Raw genomic sequence first — 22,434 nt, 5'->3', positions numbered from 1 at the left:
GAGGGTGGCGGGAGGCTCAGTCCCCGGCTCCCGGGGACTTGGCCGCGCGGCGCTGCGGGTGAGAGCGCGGGGCGGGGCTGGGGGCGGCGGCGGGTTTCCCATCCCCCCCCGACCTATGCCACGCGCCCTGTCTGCCTGGGGTCGTTGCCGCTGCAGAGGGGAGGCGGGCGCCGCAGCCGTTCCAGAGCGGGCCGCGGGGAGGCGGGCGCCCTGGCGGTTACTGAGGGGAGCGGTGGAGGCGGGCGCGGCGGCCGTTACGGGGGCGCTGTGGCCGTTACGGTGGGGGAGGGGCAGGCGGGCGCGGCGGCCGTTACGGGGGGAGGGGCAGGCGGGCGCCCCGCTCCCCTCAGCAGCCGGTTTCCCGTCACACGCCGCGGCCAGACTCACGGCGCTGCCGGGCCGGTTCCGTCCTGCTCCGCCTAAGAGCCGCGCGCCCCGAGTAACCCCGGCTGCGGCCGCTGCCCGGCCTGGGGTGACCCCGCGCCCGGCTGGGCTGGGGGGGCCGGGGCGCTCCCTGCCAGGGGCCGAGGGGACCCCCGCGCGAGGGCGGGGCGGGGGGGACTAGCAGGTCCCCGGGAGGGGAGGGGGAGCATCTGCCCTGGCCGCAGTCCCAGGGCGTGGGGGGCAGAGGGGCTTCCCCCCCTTTCCGGGGGGCGCAGCTCAGCACCCGCTCCCCGAGAGGCCCCCCCGCGCTTGGCCGGGGCAGGTTGTCCCCAGCTGCTAAAGGAGACCTGCCCCCATGCAGCAGCCACCCCCTCCCGGGGCGCTACTGCTGCGCCCTGGTTTCCGTGTTTAAAACAATCCGGATTCGGTTCCTGTGTCTGCACAAAGCCTCCGAGCCCGCCCCAAGTGACACCTCCCTGCTGCTCTGACTTGCCCTGCCCGAGTCCCCCGCACGCGGCCTTTGCCGCCTTTCGCCGAGTTATCCAATATTTGCTGGCTCTGAGCATCCCGTCATTTACCTTCCTTAACATTTTGCCGCTGGATGCCCTTGTGCTATTTATATTTTAATAGGAAATAATCACTGGTCATATTAATAGGTGCTCATAGCTTCAGCAGTCATATCTCACGGAGTTTCTAGTATAGTGCTTCCTGTTTGTCTTGCTGTGTTAGATTTTCATTCTACGTTTTTGTTTTTAATTTTTTTATTTATATACAAGTTTAATGCTGTGGGAACAGAGGACTTCAAGGTGGACTGATTTTCTGGGTTGCTGTCCAAACTTCTTCACTTTCCTTTGATCTGCCAGTGGGGACTGCCTTTGTCAACTGTTACTTTGTCTCTTTATCCAGAACCCTAATGCTATTTCACGTCACCATTGGAGTGTACAATTTGGTTCCCAAAGATTTATTAAAGGCCAGTTTTTTAAAGGTTGAAAGCACCTAGATGCTTTTGAACATCCCACTAGTCATCTAAAATACCTGGCCCTATATATCTAAAAATTATCTTATGTAAATCCTTCTCAAAGGCAAATTTCTACTGTCATTTTTTTTTTTTTTTTTTTTTTTTTACTAAATATAGGTATACAGCCCCAAGATAGACTGACAACCACAAGCATTCAAAAATCATGAGTTATACACCCAAAAGTCATGAAGTTAAATACATACATACATTTTGGGTTCTTTTAATTTGCCTTTTTGTTTCTGAGCCTTTAGGGCATACTAGCTTCATGCTTTTGCTGTATTTACCCCAAAGATTCCATATACTGAAAAGAGTTGTACATTCCTACAACATTCAACACCATTTTGGACTTCTGGTAATGTGTTTTCCTCCCCCTGTTTGTAACTGCAAACTTATTAAAAATCCTTATTTCTCTAAGTAATTTCCCATCCTGCAAATATTGAAGTTTACACTTTCCTCTTCTATTACTTCATTTGTTCCGTACATAGATATTAATTTTTGTACCGAACTGTTTATTCTTCTAATTACATATTTTAATTTCATTGTCTTTTATGTATATTTTGTTATGGCACATTTCAGTGACGTTCTTCATTCTGACAAGTTTATTGTTCTTTACTGCCAAAGTCAAGGATTTTTTTAAACAATGAATATACTGTTACTTCTTTGCATTGGTTGGGTGGGGACATGGTGGTGATATCACCTAGCTTGTCTTTTGGTGAAACTAAAAGTGCTTTGGGTCCACTGTGTTTTTACAGGTTTCAGAGTAGCAGCCGTGTTAGTCTGTATTCGCAAAAAGAAAAGGAGTATTTGTGGCACCTTAGAGGCTAACCAATTTATTTGAGCATAAGCTTTCGTGAGCTACAGCTCATTTCATCGGATGCATCCGATGAAGTGAGCTGTAGCTCATGAAAGCTTATGCTCAAATAAATTGGTTCGTCTCTAAGGTGCCACAAGTAATCCTTTTCTTTTTGTGTTTTTACAGTGGGATAGGTAATGCATGTTTGTTACCCTGTGATTAAAAACATCCCTTTTCTTAGCACCTAGGACACAGATGTTAAATGAACCATTATTATTCAGAACTTGACAACCCTGATACTGATTATATGGCTAACACTGCTCCTTTGCCATCAGATGTATTTGCGTCTGAATGCCTGCAGCCCCCCAGTTATGTGGGTATCAGGAAAAAACAGTTAAAACATTTTAAACTAAAGCATTAATAGAGACTTTTCCTCCCTTAATTTCACTTATTTCCTTCCCTTTAAGTTATTAAAGGCTAGTCTACATGGTGTGACATTAGTGAACATAAGTTACAATGCCTTACACCTCTGTGTGAATGCTCTCTTTCAGAATTGGCCTTAGTTTTGCACTGACAGGGCCATCATAGAAGATTGTAGGAGTGTTTCCCCTAAAAACTATTAATCATCAGGGCTTTTACTTGTTTTCAACATTTTTAAAGTTTTGTATAGTCCAGGTGCCATCCACATTTGATTTTCTAAGTCCAAAGAGAAGGGGAGAAGCAGTGGAGCACTCATTTAGCTCTTCTGATTGTTGTCCCCTGTAGAAAAGCATTTTCAATATTTCACAGGTATCAATTTTGACCCAAGAAAATTTCAATAAATTGAAATATAAGGTTAAAGGTTAAATTTTGAGGTGATCTCTTTCCTTCTCTCTGCCCTGCACTGGTCAGGACATCTTTCATGAGCAGGAGAATGAAGGCCTCATCATGTCATGTATAATGGGGCTTTTGGCATCTTACTGAAAATTAGTGGGTTTTTTGGTTGGCCCTCTCCCAATATAAAAAAGGAGGGGGGGCTGATGAGAACTCCGGATCCTGAGACTGACAGTCCCCAGGGCCAATGGGGAGGGGGCAGTGCTGCAGGTCAGTCCGATTAACAGGGCAGGCAAGCCAGTGAGGGAGTCAGGAACTTGGGGGCCCGTCCTCTATGTGAGCTGGAGCTGCCCGAGCCAGATCAGGGCAGAGCTAAGGAGAGCAGCAGCCTGAGCTGGGCTGGAGGCACTGCAGCAGCACTAAGCCAGAGGAGCCAAGTTGAACTGGAGGCAGAGGAGCCAGAGCTAGGGGTCTGAAGCAGCACAGACCAGTTGTGCCCGTGGTGAGCCAGGGCTGAGCTACAGCAGGGAGCTGTGGGGCCAGAGTCAGGATAGCAGATGCTGGCTGTACCACAAGTAACACCGCAGCCAAATGAGGTGAGCAGCTGGGGAGAGTGAGGGGGGAATCCGGGCAGAGGGCCCAGTGCAGGGAGACGTTGCCAGACTGGAGAGGGCACGGGAACTAGGGTTGCCAGGCGTCCGGTTTTCGACCAGATCGGCCGGTCAAAAAGGGGCCCTGGCGGCTCCATTCAGCACTGCTCACCGGACCGTTAAAAGTCCAGTCAGCGGTGCAGCAGGGCTAAGGCAGGCTCCCTGCCTGCCCTAGCTCTGCGCAGTTCTCGGTAGCGGCTGGCATGTCCCTGCAGCCCTTAGGCGCAGGTGTGATCGGGGCGAGCCACCCCTGTCCCGAGTGCCGCCTCTGCAGGTCCCATTGGCTGGGAGCTGCAGGGCGGTGCCTGCAGGCACGGGCAGCGCGCACCACGCGGAGCTGCTTGGCTGCACCTCCGCCAGTCTGCCTAGGGTCCAGATATGGCAGCTGCTTCCTGGGAGCCTGCCTTAGCCCTCTGCACGGCCAACTGGGAGCCGCCTGAGCTAAATGCCATTTGGCCAGAGACCACACCCCGAACCCCCTGCCCCAAGTCGGAACCCCCTCCTGCACCCTGATTCCCTCTTACAGCCCGCACCCCCTCCCACACCCCAACCCCTGCCCCAGCCCTGAGTCCGCATCCAAACTCCCTCCTGGAGCCTGCACCCCAGCCCTGAGCCACCTCCCAGAGCCCGCACCCCCTCCTGTGCTGGAGCCCCTCCTGCACCCTGAGCCCCTGATTTCTGGCCCCATCCTGGAGCCTGCACCCCCAGCTGGAGCCCTCACCCCCTCCCGCATCCCAAACCCGTGCCCCAGCCCAGTGAAAGTGAGTGAGGGTGGGGGAGAGCGAGCGACGGAGGGAGGGGGGTGGGGCCTCAGAGAAAGGGCACGGGGTGGGGCAAGGGTGTTCAGTTTTGTGCAATTATAAAGTTGGCAACCCTAACGTGAACCCTATGGGAGGGCCAATATGGGGAGAAGGGTCTTGCCACCTATAGCCTGAGGGCGTGTGGCCACCACCGGAGCAGGTATCTGACCTGTGGTATCACCACAGTGCAGCAAAGGCCTGAGAAGGAGGCCTGGGATGTGTGAGAAACAGACTGTGAACGTTTATGGCTGTTTATGGTGTTCCCCATGCTCATATGGTGGGGTCCTTTGTTCCTTCAACCTTTTCTATTTTTTCCCTTATTTTTCTCACAGTTGCTGTTTAATAAATTGTATTTGGTTTGAACTTAATGTAGTGATCAGTTGGTCAGGGAAGTAGCTGGTGTGGAGAGAGAACCTCAGAGTGGGGACACCCCAGTGCCTGTCCTAAGGGAGCACAACAAGACTGCGGGTTAAGCTCCCCCAGGAATCCTGGGTCCAGCCTTGTCGGGGTTACAAGGAGTCTGCACAGAGGAGTGGAAGGGGAGTCCTTGAGGTCAGGCAGGTCTCCATGTAAAGGGAATGGGAGCGGGGACTCAGATCCTTTTGCTGTCTGATTCCACCAGGGTAGTGTAGGGAACTTTCCTGGCTTCTACAACAGCAGGATCATCCCCCTCCGCCCCCACTCTTACACTGGTAGATCCTGCTGTGCACACAGAAGGTTTTGGCCTAGCTGTACAGTGATCCACTCTATGAGCAATGCATATGAAGTGATGGCTCTCTTGTCCAATTAGAATTAACCAGTTGATCCATATTTTTGGTGCTCTAACTGTAAAGATTCCCCTTTGATCTCACCTCTCCCTGCTTGCTAACCACACATGATATAAACCTTTTCTTTTATTATGTGTTCTCAGGAAAATATAACTTACAAACATAGCTTTGCCTCTTACACCTTTTATATATTATGATACTAATATTAATGAGACCAGATTGCGATATTTGCAAAGGTGTGAGGTTACAATTCAATAGGTGGCAACAAAAATATTTGCAGCTCACTTAAAACATTGTGATGTTGTGTCTCTTGGGATGTGGAAGACCCAGCATCAATTTCTTCCTCAGGCAGAAAGGGAGAAAATATTTGAACAGGGGTCTCCCAGATCTCATGTCAGTGCTTTAACCCCTGGGTTAAAAGTTACAAGGTGGGCATTACCTACTCCTCTGGCTGTTTTGCGTGCAGTTAAGCACCTACCCAGCTCATTCTCACAAGAAACAGATTGGGCTTCTAGGCTACCTGGCTCCAGGAGAAGGGTTCCCGTTCATGGATCACTAGGTACCTACTTGCAGCGGGGACTTGGGGATGAACAGTGTCTGAGGAGTGGGGCTTAGTACACACCCCTCTGGTGAGTGTCTCCCATCAGCAAGTTTAGGTGGCTCCCCATCTAGCATCCTGGCTTTTATGGATCCCACTCTGTGGTGCCTCTCTCTCCCTGTTCATTGTATAGGGAGCATAAGTCTCTTACTCAAGCTTTGTGAATCACAGAGGTGTTCCTGTGACTTTTTAGGCACCAAAAAGATAGGCAATGCAATGCTCAGCGTCACAACACCTAAGTCCCGTTGTGAATTTAGTGCTTAGGCCTTTTCTTCACTGTTAAAAGTGATTTATTTATTTTTTTAATTTCAGGGTAACTTAAGGTGCGGGAGCTATTCTGAGGTAAAAACACACCAAGGCCAAGGCACTTGGTTTTAGCAGTGAGGAAAAGGCCTGAGAAAATGTCTCTGGAATAATATCGGGGGCGCTGTGCTTATGTGTTTGTGCCAAAGTAGAGAAGTACAAATTTTGTTTTGAAAACTGGATCAATATGTGTAACAGTTAGGGATGTAAAAGTTTAACTGGTTAACCAATAAGCTTGATGCTTATCGGTTTCCGTTAACGATTAATCTCCGCTGCTGCCCCGTGCGCCCCAGGTTCCCAGCTGCTGCCCCGTGCGCCCAGGGGGCTAGCAGCTGGGACCCCAGGTGCACTGGGATGCTGGGCGTGGGTGGCAGCAGAGCCCTGGGGCAGCAGCGGAGCCCCACATAAAACATGGAGGTGCTGCAGCACCCCGTGCACCCCTAGTTCCCTGGTTAAACATTTAACCGATAGAATTTTAATAGGTTACATGGTTACTTTTTTTACACGCTATTTACATGCCTAGTAACAATGACAATGGAGGGAACAATATATAAGGAACAATGGTTGATTTTCTGCCTAGTTGGTGTTTCATGTGCATTAAATTTCATGTTCAGTGTTTCATGTACATTAAATATTTGTTTATTATAGAAATTCTATGCAATTCTCTACAATGCAGAGTTCAATAAAGAAAAAACTACACCTCCATTCAGGTTTTTACTTACAATAGCCCTGATGTGCACAGTTGCAACACACACTGTAAGAACTCTTATATTTACAAATATAGTTTATTAATACATTTAGCACAGTCACAAGCATCCCAACTTAGTAAGATAGATACACTACAGAATATACATCTGCACGTCCATTTACTCACACCATCTCCTGTAGAACAACCTGAAATGTTAGCCATCATCTTCATCATCGCCATCACCTTCCCCCTCATCACCAGTGGCCATCACTCTGGCACCTCCCAAGGACTACATCTCTCTCTCCTACTGCCCCTAGGCTGGGTGCCACTTTTATAATATGTTGTGCTGATGCCGCTATGTTTGATGAATATTCAGTAGGGGATTTTCCCCCTTTTCCTTATTTGTATTTCCTCGCCTTACTAATGTTGGAGTCTTTTTTTCCTATAGGTTAGTATATCAATGATCTCAAATTATTATTACATATGTAAATTTGTTACCATAGCCCTTTTGTGGTTAGGTATCACATTTGTTATTTCTGTTCTAACTGGTTATTTCAGTTCTTTCCAAGTTGTGGTGTACCTGTTGAGTTTAAAATGGTATGAACTTAGGAAAGCCTGTATGCCAACATGCTTTAAGCCATCCTCTATATGAAAGGTCGCAGCCATATGTGGACCTTATGCTTTAGCTCATCACCATCTATCTAGGTGAAAGGTCCCAAACATATGTATGCTAACTTTGCCTTAGGTCTACGTACAGGATGTGGCCTGCAGGTCCCTTGTGTTACAACCAAAATATTCTCTAATATAAACCTATTATAGTAAAACAAATAACCAAACCCATAAGAAGATATATAGGCAAGCAAGCAAGCTGGCCTTACATGTATCTCATGTACCTGTTATCTACATCAGTTCGTCGCCAGGACATTTCTGTGGTTGACTCATGTACCTGTGGTCAGAATTTCCCCTTAAACTCTATTTTCAGCTCCCCAAATACTTGGGGTTTTCGTTGGGTCGTTTATCTGTGCAAAGTTTATCTGTTCAAAGTTCACAGGCTACCCCTGCAGGGCAAGAAATCTCTGTCGGCTCTGGGGTTGGGCTGGGGATGAGGGGTTTGGGGTGCAGGAGGGAACTTCGGGCTGGGGTGTGGGGAAAATGAGGGCTCCGGCTGGGGGTGGGAGAGGGGATTGGGGGCTCTGGCTGGGAATGAGGGGTTTGGCTGTAGGAGGGGGCTCCGGGCTGGGCCAGGGGATTGGGGTGCAGGTGTGTGTGTGTGGGGGGGTACCAGTGGCGCTTATCGTGGCTCTGAGGAAGTGGCTGCCAGGTCCCTGCAGGCCCTAGGTGCATGGGTGGTCAGGCGGTTCTGCGCAGTGCACTCTGCCTTCGCACCCACAGGTGCTGCCCTCCACAGCTCCCATTGGTCGCTCTTCCTGGCCATTGGGAGCTGCGGAGCCGGTACTCAGGGCGGGGGCAGCGTATGTAGCCTCCCTGGCTGCCCATGCGTCTAGGGGCTGCAGGGACCTGATGTCCGCTTCTGGGAGTAGCGCAGAGCCAGGGCAGGTAGTGAGCCTCCCTTAGACTCGGGCTCCTGCTGCACCACCAACCAGACCTTTAACGGCAAAGGAAAAGAAAGAATGGTGGGGCAGAATTGTAAGGCATGGAAGGCACACAGAGCCTGGGACAATGGAGGACCCTGGTATGGGGAATGGAGGCACACAGATCCCCTGGCATGTGGCTGAGGGGGAAGTGAGGTGGCACACTGGGCCCCTGATATGGGGGAAGGGTTGGGGAGGGTTTGTAGGGAGTCCCTGAAATAGAGTGAGATGGGATGGTGGCACAAAGGAAGCTTGGGGAAGGGAATGGAGGGATGTGTGTGCAATGAGCTTGGCCAATAGAAGCAGTTGAGTCTATGTTTGAGCCAATGAGTCAAAAGGCTTCTGAGCCTAGCTTGGAGATGGCCGCTTAGTTCTCAGATCATTCACTCATAGAAATGTAGTGCTGGAAAGGACCTCGAGGTTATCTAGTCCATCTCCCATGCTGAGGCAGGACTAGGTAAACCTAGACTATCCCTGACCGGTGTTTTGCAGCCTGTTCTTATAAACCTCCTATGATGGGGATTCCACAACTTGTGTAGGTAACCTGTTCTGGGCCTTAACTATCCTTATAGTTAGAAAGTTTTTCTTAATATCAAACTTAAATCTCCCTTGTTGCAGATTAAGCCAATTGTTTCTTCTCCTGCTTTCAGTGGTCATGGAGAACAATTGATCAGCATCCTCTTTAAAGGAGTCCTTCACATATTTGAAGATTGTTATCAGGTCCCCCCTCAGTCTCCCTTTCTCAAGACCAAACATTTCAGATTTTTTTATTCTTTCAGAAAGCCTATTTTATGAGGAATTTTTTTTTCTTTGCTCTCCTCTCCAATTTGTCTTAAAGTCTGGCACCTCAAACTGGACACTTTAAGAAAGTGATAAGGCATGTAAAAATAGAAAATATAACACTGTAGAAATGACAAAGTTACAAAGCAGTAGCTAATAAGGCAAATCTTTAACCCCCATGAACAAAAAAAGGATTTTCTCTGTCTCTCACTGTCAGTCCCTTCTACACTAGCCAACTATATACTTTGAAAAGGGAAAGCTGGAATATCCATATCTTATTGCTTATTACTGAAAAAGGAGAAGTAACTCAGGACATTGAGTGGGGGAGAAAAAAGGGGAAGTTCCTTACTCCAGCATGTTCCTGTTGTAACAAGCAGACCCAGAGTGGTAGAGTTTGCTTTAAGGTTAAAGCTTCCTGGTGAGGACTCCGCAGAATAATTTCTTCAGTCTGACTGGTTGAAAATGGAAAGAGCTATAAAGAACTCTTCTCCTTTGATAATCATTTTTTGCTGAAAAAGGAGGAGGAGCTCAGGACTCTGATGTGAGTGAAGTGGGAAGTTCTTCCCTGCAGCTGCAGACACAGAGCAATAGAGTTTGCTTTAAGCTCAGAGTTCCCCGTGAAAGCCTCTGAAGAAATAATTTCTTTGGTGCAATTGGTTGAAAACCGACTGGATTTGAAAGGTGTTTCCTGAGTTACAGAAGTATTTTACCCTATTAGAATCTTTCTGTTCTCCAGTCTCTAGAAAGCACCAGGAAGAAACCCAATCAACTCAGGGACTCAGCAATGGCAAGAGGAACCACTGGAGTCCATGGCTAGACAAAGAAAACTGTATGTACTAATTTCCTTTTAGTCGCCATTCTGCCTAGTGATATTTACATCCAAACTTGCATTTCACACTGCTGTGCCTAGCAGAATGGGGTTGTGGTCCATGAGTAAACCTCTGAGGCACTGTGGTAATAAATACTACATTACAGGTCCACCTGTTGTAATAACTGGGGCAGTACAGGACTGTGGGAAAACTGCTAAAATTTTATAAAATGTTCCAGTCACCTATAACAAATGCCAATGGGAAATGGTTCAAAAGGGAGACAGACAGATTGGGTTACTCCCAACAAACAGGCTTACTAATCTAACTCAAAAGTCTGTGTCAAGATCATGCCTGGTAAACAAGAGGAATGTGGAATCAGAAATCAATGGGGGAAGTTTTTCCATCCAGCCACAGTTTTAAGTTTGTTTTAGCTAAAAAAGAAGTGAGTTGCAAGTTCTTAGCTTTGTTAACCTCTGAAAGGTTTAACTGTGATTTTGAAAGCATCTAATCAAATAAGATTTGTAAATCCTATAACTCTAGGATTGTGTTATGATTGTGTCTGGTAAACTAGAGGAGTGTGGGATCAGAAATCACTGGACCAAAATTGGTTAAGGTTAAGCTATGTATTCAGTAGCTGAAAATTCTGGCAAACTAGCAATTGTTGTCCAAGTGTGTTTTAGCTTGTTTGATTGGGCTAAGCATGCAAAGTCATCTGCTAATGTTCTTATTTGAAAAATCAGAGCATTTAACAATTTTGTTTGAGAGTTATTGCTATTTTTAAAATCTTCTTACAAATGCTTTGTTTCTCTTTTTCTTTTGTGTATTTTAAGGTTTGTAGTTTCTGTAACTGGTAATAACTTTGAACCTTCAACGTAAAGGCATTTTTAAGCAAAATACAAAAGTGATAAAATAAAGTGTTTTAAATTGGTAAAGGTTAAGCTGCTAAAGCAAACTTCTGCTCAGACAACATCATGAGTAACTCTTTTTTAACTGAATGCCAGCTTAATTCAGGGCGGCTACTGCATTGACTATACTTTGAGTTTTAAAGCATCGGAAATGGTTGTTGCAGCCCCCAAGTTTTTTGTGATTGGAAAAACAACACAATTTGTCGGTGTTTGTTTTTGTGTATGTGAATCAGCACAGTTCTAGTGATTCAGCTTAGATCTCTTGGAGGGGCTAAATTGCCTCAGTGGCTGTGAAATGTTGGTGGGCAAGGTCTATCATAGACTAAAATGCCAGTGTATTTTACTACCTTTGAGTGTTACAAATGGCTCATGGATGCAACAGTGGTTCTAAAGAATGTTAGCTGACTACTTCTTTTTAAGAGGAGGAAAAATATTGGGCTAAAATCCCTCAAGGGGATTGCAAGTCAGCAATTTTAACCACTTGTGTATGATATTTTCATGGTTTATGTAAATGTGCAGCTTTAAATGAGGAGGAGGGTGTAGCCTATAGGATTAACCTGCTTGCTTGCATACATATACATATAATCTTTTTTTATAGTTTAATATAAATCTATAAACCTATTACAATAAACCAAATACTTAAAGTAAGTTTGGCTGTAATGCAAGGGACCTACAGGCCATATCCTGTATGTTGAGCTAAGGCAAAGTTAGCATATCTATGTCTGAGACCTTTCACCTAGATAGATAGATAATGGTAGAATGGCATAGGGGGTTTCCAAGTCTGTACCCTCAAATTTAACAGGTACACCACAAGGAAAGAACTGAAATAACCGGGAGAATAAAAATAACATGTGTGTATATGATCTAATGTCATTAATATGTACGTACATGTCATCAATACACACAAACATACTAGCCCATGGAGTAAGTGTACCCTAACATTTTTGTGGGTGGGAAATAAAGTTTGAGCATAGAAGGAGGGTTCAGACACCTGCGCCCTACAAAAGAGGGCCTTGCTAGAGAGGCTGTACTTGTTTTTCTTAGAACTTTCTAAGTTCCAAGGGGACTAGGCTGAGCTTGGTTTCCCTAAGCTTTTGTTCTTAATTTTCTGTATTAGCTTTTAATTTTAAGTTTAAGTTAGTTAAGTAAACTCTAAGTTAGCTTCGATAGCTCTTAGCTCTAGCTTCTTCTAAGCTTTGTGCCTCTCACTCGAACCTGAACCGCCAAACGCGAGGCTGATCCTGTGTCTCTCACCACTGGGTTATCAAGGAAGGGTGTGAATATATTAACCAAAGCTTTGTAGCATATAATACCATAATACCATGTGTATCTTTTGAATAGCAGTAATACAATTGTAACTTTGTAACTCTATTTTACCATTTAATTACTACTTCATTTATCTTAATAAAAAGTCTTTAAGGCTATATCTGTCTCAGTGTAAGCTTCCTATCATACCCCTAGGGTCCTTTGTAAATTCTGTGGATACTAATTTGGGACAAGAACCTTATTATCTTCTAATCAAACAAATTGCTGAGCCTAAAACCCGTACTATCCAAATTAGTATTATTAACCTCCTAAATCAAGCAACAGACTGGCGAGCCAGGTAGGACACTCAAGGAGTGCGTGACAGGAATTTTCAGGGATTCCAGGCATCTTTAGACCCCTGGAAATCTCACCTGAAGCATAAGTGAAGAGTTAGAATTAGAGAGCAAGATTGTGTGTTTTACTCACTCACTCTTAAGAACACAGGAACCTGATTTTCTGTGACTGCTTCTTGGCAGCGATCCCAGAATTTCCTGTTATGTACTGTAGTTAGACTTAGAGTTTTAGCTTAGAGGTTTTGAATTTAATCTTGCAAGATAAAGAGTAATAGTGTTATTATTTAAAGTGATACATGCATTTAAGGGGCTTTGTTGAAGGTTGAAGTTATAATGAATGGCACCAATAAGATATTAGCAGTAGCATCAGGCCCGATGACCCACACTAGTGGTGGCAGGGGAGTTAATAAATCTATATATTAATTGCTGCCAAGAGGCTGCAGTAACTCAGAACTTGTATGTTTCGAGTTACCTTATTTCAGTCCCCTCAACTCTCCTGGGCTGCACCTCTGATCTGTCTGCCTCAGTTTCCCCCAGCTGTTTGGCAGGTCCTGACAGAGGGAAAGAGACCTCTTGAACAGCTACAAGCCATGGAGGGAAGAAAGGAGAACACACCCCCACCCCTCTATCATTTACTTGGGACTTATTGAACTAAGTGTAAAAAACAGTTTAGGGTGTTGTTTCCTGTTGTTTCTGTGAAGAGACGCCTTCAGTTTCAAAGTAAAGAACAGCAGAGTGTTCATTATATAGTTTATTACATAGGCTCATCAGTAGTGAAGTTTTAGAATTGAAATAAGTTCTACGTTACGTGTTAAGATGAGTGGAGCAAGGTCAAGAGTAGAGTCTGTTGGAGTTACCCGCAGTCCGGCTTTAAAAAATTTGCCAGAAAATACATTCAGGAACATGGAGGAGGTTTAGTACAACTGAGAAATAGCTAAATGATCTCTAAACATTGTAACCCATGGGGTTTTGTAAGTGAGGTGTTTAATGTAGAAACAGAGTAAAAAAAAAAAGAAAGGCTAAACTGGTGAAGGGAATAGCTGTTGAATGTCTGCTCGTGGCTTGTAGTTTGCTGGGAAAGAAATTGAATAAAAATTTAGAGTTACTCAGAAAAGTCCAGCAAACTTTGGATGAGGGAGGAAAGGTTATTCAGGATTTAACAAATCGGCTACATGTAGCGTCAGAGAAGCAGTCAGTACTTTCCAAAAGAAGCAGGAGATAAAAAAAACGTTAAAACGGTGCAGGTACCAAATACAGGAAGCAGGAGAAGAAGCACGTTGTTGGCAGGAGCAAGTGAATGCCAGCTTAAAATCGCTGGACGGCTACAAATCAGACCAAGGTCGGCTGTTGAAAAGAATCGAAGAGTTGGAAAAGATAGAAAATGTGTTAGAGGACGACAAAGAATCAGTTCCTATCCCTATTGGCATGGTGAAACTGATGAAGATAGAGAAACCTGCAGGGCCAATTACTAAAAGTAGGGTGAGAGCGTTTAGTTCAGGCTGATACAGTACCTTTAGGAACGGAGTTGGAGATTGAGTCTCAGAAGCCACTGGCATGGTGTCTCCAGTGGAGGGGTATGATTTAAACAAAATAGTGGCTAATCATGCAAACCAACCTGAGTTACAGGCTTTACTTCGCAAGCATGCGGATGCCTTTGCTAAACACAAACATGATTGTGGATGTATGGCAGTCACTATTGTTGTAAAAGGAGAAGATGTATCAGCCCAGACCAGACTAGACAAACCCATACTTAGAAAAGACTATCAAGTCTTTGCTGACACAGGGAATACTATGTAGATGTACTTCCACTGGCAATTCCCCTATTTGGCCTGTGAAGAAACCAGATGGTTCTTGGCGTCTCACAATTAATTACAGACACCTAAATCAGGTCACTTGTGCCCCTACAGTGGTCAAAATGCCAGATATAATTGAGTCCTTTGATCCAGAGGCTGTGTGGTTTACTGTCCTTGACATCAGTAACAGCTTTTGGACATTACCATTGGCCCGCATTTCACAGTACCGTTTTGCATTTAGTTTCCAGGGGGTCCAATATTCCTAAACACGTTTACCCCAGGGATATAAAAATTCTCCAGCTTTATTCTATGCGCAAATGAGGCAGGTACTGTTGCAATTATCTAAACCAACTGTTCTGTTTCAATACGTAAATGACCTTTGTTTAGCAACACAAACCAAGAAGGAGCATCTGAAAAGGCTTGACAAGCTCCTGCAGATCCTAAAGGAAGCAGGACTAAAAAGCAATCTGGCCAAGGCACAGCTAATGGCAAACCGTGTCTCTTTCTTGGGCTTGACCCTGACAAAATGGGGTAAAACCCTGGCGTAACAAAAAGTAAGTGCAATTCAAACATTGCCTTTACCACAGGACCGAACGGCTTTAAAATCCTTTTTGTGTTTAACTGGGTACCACAAGAATTTCATTCTCAATTTTGCTTCCATTGCAGGTCCCTTGTACCAACTGTTAAAGAAAAGTATCCAATGAAAATGAACTGAAAAACACACGGAAGCAGTATCCCAGCTAAAACAGGCCATTGTCAAGGCTCTGGTGTTGATCACTTCAAATCCTAAGATATTCTATCATCTAAAGGTAGTGGTAAGCATTAATACATTAGCGGCTGTGGTTTCACAAGAGAGGCATGAAAAAATCAGACCTGTGGCCTACGCCTCATGTTTAATGTCATCAATTAAACTTAAGTATAACAATTGTAAAAGTACCTATTGGCCACCAGTTAGGCCATACAACACTTTTATTTTTTAATTGGCCTCAGCCCAATCATATTACACTCATTGCACACTCCCCTTCAGTTTTTACTGTCCAATAGGGTATAAGATGGGCAAGTCTCAAATGCTCGCCTAGCCCACTGGGCATTGGTGCTGCAAAAACTATTGCAGTAAAACCTGTTAGGACACCATCTTTGTTACCAACTGCCCTACTGTACCAAGGGGAGCCACATGTGTGTCCCGATCTTAAGCAGTTGAATCTAAGGGGAAAGGAAAAAAAACCCTTTTCCAACCATTAATCCAGAAAACTAGTTATTTACCATCAAGGCAAACCTTATACCGGACTTAAAATCTATGCAGTTCCTCCTGAGGAGAAAAAAGAGCCTTGGAAGAAGGCATATTCATGCATTCCACATTTGGCTCAATATGCTAAATTAGCAGCGGTGGCTTGTGTGTTGGAGTACTGTGTGCAGTTCTCCGTCACCACATACCAAAGTATCTGTCTGTTTTCAAACTCCGTATGGGTATGCAATTCTCTCACAAAGTTTCTACCATGTTGAAAAACAAATGGGTTCACATCTCCTAATGGCTCACCGATTAGGTATGCATCGCTGGTAAAATACATCCGCTGATTAGCAGTAACAGTCGCTGTGCCAGGATGCCAATTAAAGTAAAAACAATAAAAGCTCACTAAAAATTAAAACCCTATGCTACAAAAAATGGGGGAGCTAATAAATTAACCCCAAAAGAAGCCCAATCAGGGGAATTCTAAAAAAATAAATACATCAAAAATATTCTGTTACTACCCCTCGCCAAGGCATATTCTCAGGGAGGCCCTAAAATAGGTCGGCGTGGAGCCCCAGTTGCAATACTTCAGGAACCACAAGCTAATCCAGAGGTGGGCAAACTATGGCCTGCAGGCCACATCTGGCCCACTGGACTGTCCTGCCCAGCCCCTGAGCTCCCGGACGGGGAGGCTAGCCCCTGGCCCCTCCCCTGCTGTCCCCCTTCGTCCCCCATCCCCCGCAGCCTCAGTGCGCTGCGCTGCCAGCGCTCTGGCCTGCCGCTCCTGCCAGGCAAGGTGGCGGTGTGGCTGTGAGCTCCTGCTGCTCTGAGCGGCCTGGTAAGGGAGCAGGGAGGGGTTGGATAAGGGGCAGGGGGTCCCAGTGGGCAGTCATGGGACAGGGAGCAGGGGGCGGTTGGATGGGGCAGAGGTTCGGCAGGGGGACGGTCAGGGGACAGGGAGCAGTGGGGGTTGGATAGGGGGTGGGGTTCCGGGAGGGAGCAGTCAGGGGACAAGGAGCAGGGGGTTTAAATTACGAATTGCATTTGTTAAAAGGAGAGGTTGGGGGCGTGAGGGTTTCTCGAAAATTAAAAAGGGGGTGTGATGCCGGAAAGTTTGGGAACCAATGGTCTAGAAGGTTTACTTGGTCCTGTCTTAGCCCAGGAGATTGGACTGGATGACCCTTTGAGGCCCCTTGCCGCCTTACATTTCTATAATTCTATGAAATGCAAGTGAGAAATTAAAAGATCCTATGTTATGCTTACGTAGTTTTATATTTGGTATGTATAACCTTGCAATTCCAATTGTGAATGCAAAGTCAGTCTAACGTCCATAAATTGGAGTATTAATTAGATTCAACAAGGAGTTTTGGAGTTAAATGTTCTGGGGTTACTTATTGGAACTATCCCTTTATGTTATTGCTTCCATAAAGTTTAATTTAAGGTAAAAATAGAATCATAGAATATCAGGGTTAGAAGGGTCATCAGGAGGTCATCTAGTCCAACCCCCTGCTCAAAACAAAATCCCCAACTAAATCAGCCCAGCCAGGGCTTTGTCAAGCCTGACCTTAAAAACCTCAAAGGGAGGAGATTCCACCACCTCCCTAGGTAACGCATTTCTGTGCTTCACCACCCTCCTAGTGAAATAGTTTTCCCTACTATCCAACCTAAACCTCCCCCACTGCAACTTGAGACCATTACTCCTTGTTTTGTCATCTGCTACCACTGAGAACAGTCTAGATCCATCCTCTTTGGAACCCCCTTTCAGGTAGTTGAAAGCAACTATCAAATCCCGCCTCATTCTTCTCTTCTGCAGACTAAACAATCCCAGTTCCCTCAGCTTCTCCTCATAAGTCATATGTTCCAGTCCCCTAATCATTTTTGTTGCCCTCCGCTGGACACTTTCCAATTTTTCCACATCCTTCTTGTAGTGTGGGGCCCAAAACTGGACACAGTACTCCAGATGAGGCCTCACCAATGTCGAATAGAGGGGAACAATCACGTCCCTCGATCTGCTGGCAATGCCCCTACATATACATCCCAAAATGCCATTGGTCTTCTTGGCAACAAGGGCACACTGTTGACTCATATCCAGCTTCTTGTCCACTGTAACCCCTAGGTCCTTTTCTGCAGAAATGCTGCCTAGCCATTCGGTCCCTAGTCTGTAGCGGTGCATGGGATTCTTCCGTCCTAAGTGCAGGACTCTGCACTTGTCCTTGTTGAACCTCATCAGCTTTCTTTTGGCCCAATCCTCTAATTTGTCTAGATCCCTCTGTATCCTATCCCTACCCTCCAGCGTATCTACCAATCCTCCCAGTTTAGTGTCATCTGCAAACTTGCTGAGGGTGCAATCCACACCATCCCCCAAATCATTAATGAAGATATTGAACAAAACCGGCCCCAGGACTGACCCTTGGGGCACTCCACTTGATACCAGCTGCCAACTAGACCTGGAGCCATTGATCACTACCCATTGAGCCCGACTATCTAGCCAGCTTTCTATCCACCTTATAGTCCATTCATCCAGCCCATACTTCTTTAACTTGCTGGCAAGAATACTGTGGGAGACCGTATCAAAAGCTTTGCTAAAGTCAAGGAATAACACGTCTACTGCTTTCCCCTCATCCACAGAGCCAGTTATCTTGTCATAGAAGGCAATTAGATTAGTCAGGCATGACTTGCCCTTGGTGAATCCATGCTGATTGTTCCTGATCACTTTCCTCTCCTCTAAGTGCTTCAGAATTGATTCCTTGAGGACCTGCTCCATGATTTTTCCAGGGACTGAGGTGAGGCTGACTGGCCTATAGTTCCCCAGATCCTCCTTCCCTTTTTTAAAGATGGGCACTACATTAGCCTTTTTCCAGTCATCCGGGACCTCCCCAGGTCGCCATGAGTTTTCAAAGATAATGGCCAATGGCTCTGCAATCACATCCACTAACTCCTTTAGCACCCTCGGATGCAGTGCATCCGGCCCCATGGACTTGTGTGTGCGTCCAGCAAAAGAAACAGTGAAAAAGCAAGAGCACCAGCTACATTTCTGGGTGTGCAGCCAAGAGTTGATTGTACTCTAAAAGAGGAACTAAGGCCTGGTCTCCACTAAAACTTATGCCGGCGTCGGTAATTAAAGATTGCTGGCCAATGTCTTCAGACAAAAGCACCAAGGGAATTTGTAAAGATTTAGTCCATACCTTGATTATACTAGCATAGTTTGGAAATTACTACCCGCTAAGTAAGAGATGGCTTAGCAAACAGGCACCCTTGTCCAGATGATCAATGTGAAATGTAAAACAAAGTGTGTCTTCAGTTTTGAGGGTCAAAACTTTTTTGATCTGAATATGACAAATACATCTTGAAACATGAAGCTGGACACAGGTAAATCATACTGACATACATCAGACTGGCTTTCTCATTTAACAAGAAACATAGAACAGATGGTTTTCTGGGTATTTTAATGTTACTCCAGAGTTCAGCATCTTCTTATGACAAGGCTTTGTCTGACACAGAGGCCAAAGGTAACCTAACAGTTCCGATATGATGTTGACTGGAGCCCCTTTATGGGAAAAGCACTCAATTAAATCAAACTAGAGCTAATCTCTCACTACCAAAGACAAGTACACTGGAAAATGTAGAGCACGGGTATAAAACTTTGTTTGGGCCAAAAAGGGTCTTGAAAGAGGAACAATTAAATCTGGATCTGGTCGAGGTTCAAACAAAAAGATTTTAATTAAATAAAATTCTGTTAATTCATACTCTTGAGAAAATTGGATACCCCTTTGAGTGATGCTCCTCAAATGTAGAGAGATTGTGTTACAAGGGAAGCTCTTTCAGGAATCAAATGTCATTTTTCTCTCTCTTTGTACAGCACCCAATACAATGGAATTCTGGCCCATGACTAGGACTCCTGGGCTCTAGGGTAATACCAATAAATAATAATAATCTTAATTAAAAAGCATAAAAAGAGCCAACTACCTGCAGGAGTGCAATTGTGATCTGATATTCCTAGGTGCCATGACCAGTCCAATAAAAGGCAGCATTGAGGTAAGATCACCTGAGTGTGGAAAGGGTTCACTAGGAAGAAAAAAGCAGCACAGGAAGGAAGAAGGCTTGGTTTGGGCAGAAGGCTACAAGGAAGAAATACAAAACGGAGGGATCTCTTGTAGTCATCAATGGGCAGAACCCAACTGATATTGGTGAAAACTGGAAGATGGAAATGTGGGGAGACACAGAGCCCCTTTCATGTTTGTGGCAGGCCCATCGGCTTTCAATAACTCTGTTTAGTAAAGAATCTGAGAGGCACTTGTCACTGCCCCTCAGATGATACCTTTGTCCCTCACACAGAGCTAACAACGTATATGTTTCCCAGGTCTCAGCTTGTGTGATCGGAAGAGAAGGATTTCTGAGACGATGGAGCTGCTGTCTAGCTCAAGGTCTCAGAGCTTCCACCATCCAGGACCACAACTGAGCTGTGACCTCAGAGAGAAGCTGCAGTATTCACAGCAACTAGGTAGTAAGTTATGTGTGGAGATGCGGTGATGTTGCGGAGTATGGATATCACAGCATGGAGGTTTCAGAATAGCAGCCGTGTTAGTCTGTATTCGCAAAAAGAAAAGGAGTACTTGTGGCACCTTAGAGACTAACAAATTTATTTGAGCATAAGCTTTCGTGAGCTACAGCTCACTTCATCGGAGCATGGAGGGGAGTCCCCAAGGTAGCCTGTTTGAAATAATCGGAACAGCATTTGCTTGTCTAGTGGCATGTGGAGGCTGAGTGAATCCCTGTTCCTAGTAGAGTCGTGAGGTCCAGGAGCGTATGTGTCTGTGTGGGTCCCTCTTACGCAGTGTTTCTTAACCTGGGGTGCACGCACCCCCTGGGGGGCGAGATGCCCTTTCTGGGGGTGTGAGACATGCCAGATTTTTTTAGAAGGTAAATCATTGAAAACACAAATTAAGCACAGGCACATAAGTACAACTACTTTGTTTCATGAAACCTATGTATTTAGTAACATTATACATTTTTTAACGATGACTGTAATATACAAACAAAAAAATTATTTTCAAGTTTTTAAGCTAATTGTAGTGAAATTATCTCGTTGCAAAACACAGTGTACTGGCAGCTGCGGGGTATTTCTTGATGCATACACAGACGACGATGTGGCAGCGCGGTGGCTTTGTTTGAATTCAGTTAGCTGCTAACTGTTAGCGCATTGGTTACAGTTTACTTCCACAGCAAAACTCCAGCATCTCTGGGAAGTACCTTGCCTATTTTTGTGTGCCTACTGTACTATTATTTGTGGTGAGTAATAACATAAAACTATTTTACATCTATTTAATATGCATTTAAAAGTGTATCGGTCCCCCTATCTTTATATATATTTTTTCATTTCAGTAACCCTTGCCATGTCAAAGAAACGCAAATGGAACGACGAAATTACTGCGAAATTAAAATAAATATATAATTCTCTCTTTCATTCTATAGTTATGATATATCTAGGTTTAAAGAACTGACCTACTTCAACGATTTTTGATAAGCGAGAACATATTTTGAGAACCAAAGGGGTGCAAGCTGCAGTAAAGGTTAAGAACCACTGCTCTCACGGTATCTTTGTCATCCTTTAGATCTTCCTGCGACCTATTTGATTGTTCCTTACGATAAGGGGAATGAAGGAGACCAGGATATGGTGGCCTCGCTCCATAGGTTCAGCTTTATGGTGAGTTGTGAAACGGTCCGCGCTGTTCCTCCTGCTGGGCCATGCTGCTTCCTCGTCTGTCCTCGCTCGTTGCTCTCACCTCCTCCTGGCTCTTCCATCGCTCAATGGTCTTTCCAACTTTTTCTTCCCCATCAATAAAATAATCACACCCCTTTCTTTGGGAGGTGCCTTGTGCATGTGGAGCTTTTCCAACATCCTGGATAGCTCACTTCATGCCCCTCCAGTTGCTCAGGATTAGCTCCTGGCAGTACATCCCACGACTGAGTGGTGAAACTATCACGGGAACAGCATGTGCTGAGTGGGGCTCCCTTGTGGCTCCAGGTGCTTGCTTGAGTGGCCTGGATTGGGACTAAGAGCTCTGTGGGGATGGGTAGGCTGAGTCTGGCATCTCTTGCTGTGTGGAGGAGGATGAGATAGTGGGAAATGGGATTCCTTCCCCTCCTCCAATGCTGCGTTGATGGTGATGGCTCTGCCCTTTGCTGCTCAGCTTGTGCCTGAATGGTGGGATTGTGGCCAGACCAGGCAGGTGCTGAGTGGAAGACCCATGTCATTTCAGATGCCAGTGACGTTTGAGGAGGTGGCCGTGTACTTCTCTGAAGATGAATGGGCTCTTTTAGATGAAAAGCAGAAGGAACTCTACAGAGATGTCATGCAGGAGAATTACAAGACTCTCATCTCGTTAGGTGAGGAGTTGCTATCGTCCCCGTAGTGTAGACATGGCCTAAATCTTTTATAAGCAACACAGCCCATTTCCCACCATACAGCCTGCTTGCTAAAATGTGATACACGAATCTTTTATAAACTATATGGATTATGTCTTTCCCCTTCAGCAAAGAAAATCTTGGAATGTTCTTTGTAGTTAAGTGATCGACGAATACTTAGAATCATAGAATATCAGGGTTGGAAAGGACCTCAGGAGGTCATCTAGTCCAACCCCCTGCTCAAAGCAGGACCAATCCCCAATTTTTGCCCCAAATGGCCCCCTCAAGGATTGAACTCACAACCCTGGGTTTAGCAGGCCAATGCTCAAACCACTGAGCTATCCCTCCCCCAACTTAACACGTTGTGATGCATGTACCTCTTTCCAATGAGCAGGATTTACGATCGCTAAACCAGATGTGCTGTCCCAGATGGAGCGAGGGGAAGAGTTGTGGATCCCAGATATCCAGGGCTCTGAGGAAAGGGAAATCCCAAGAGGCACTACGACAGGT

At 45.5% G+C, this 22,434-nt stretch overlaps 1 protein-coding gene across 2 annotated transcripts in view; it reads left to right on the top strand.

Annotated features, from left to right (window-relative positions):
* The window catches only part of LOC141988531 (uncharacterized), a 28,943-nt gene continuing 6,509 nt past the window's right edge, over nt 1–22,434 (top strand). The window contains exons 1-7 of one of the 2 annotated variants that reach the window (XM_074954325.1): nt 1–58; nt 9,923–10,015; nt 14,958–15,100; nt 19,880–20,023; nt 21,132–21,223; nt 21,780–21,906; nt 22,319–22,432. In XM_074954325.1, the coding sequence (XP_074810426.1) occupies nt 19,921–20,023; nt 21,132–21,223; nt 21,780–21,906; nt 22,319–22,432 (436 nt within the window). In that variant the 5' untranslated portion in view covers nt 1–58; nt 9,923–10,015; nt 14,958–15,100; nt 19,880–19,920. Of the gene's footprint in view, nt 59–9,922; nt 10,016–14,957; nt 15,101–19,378; nt 20,024–21,131; nt 21,224–21,779; nt 21,907–22,318; nt 22,433–22,434 lie in introns of those variants that run through there. The other variant, XM_074954326.1, reaches the window with a different exon arrangement.

Source organism: Natator depressus, chromosome 6, assembly GCF_965152275.1.
Source record: "Natator depressus isolate rNatDep1 chromosome 6, rNatDep2.hap1, whole genome shotgun sequence".
In the NCBI taxonomy this organism is placed as follows: Eukaryota; Metazoa; Chordata; order Testudines; family Cheloniidae; genus Natator; species Natator depressus.
The sequence above is the reverse complement of the archived record's forward strand: the minus strand, read 5'-3'. Positions and strand labels throughout refer to the sequence as shown.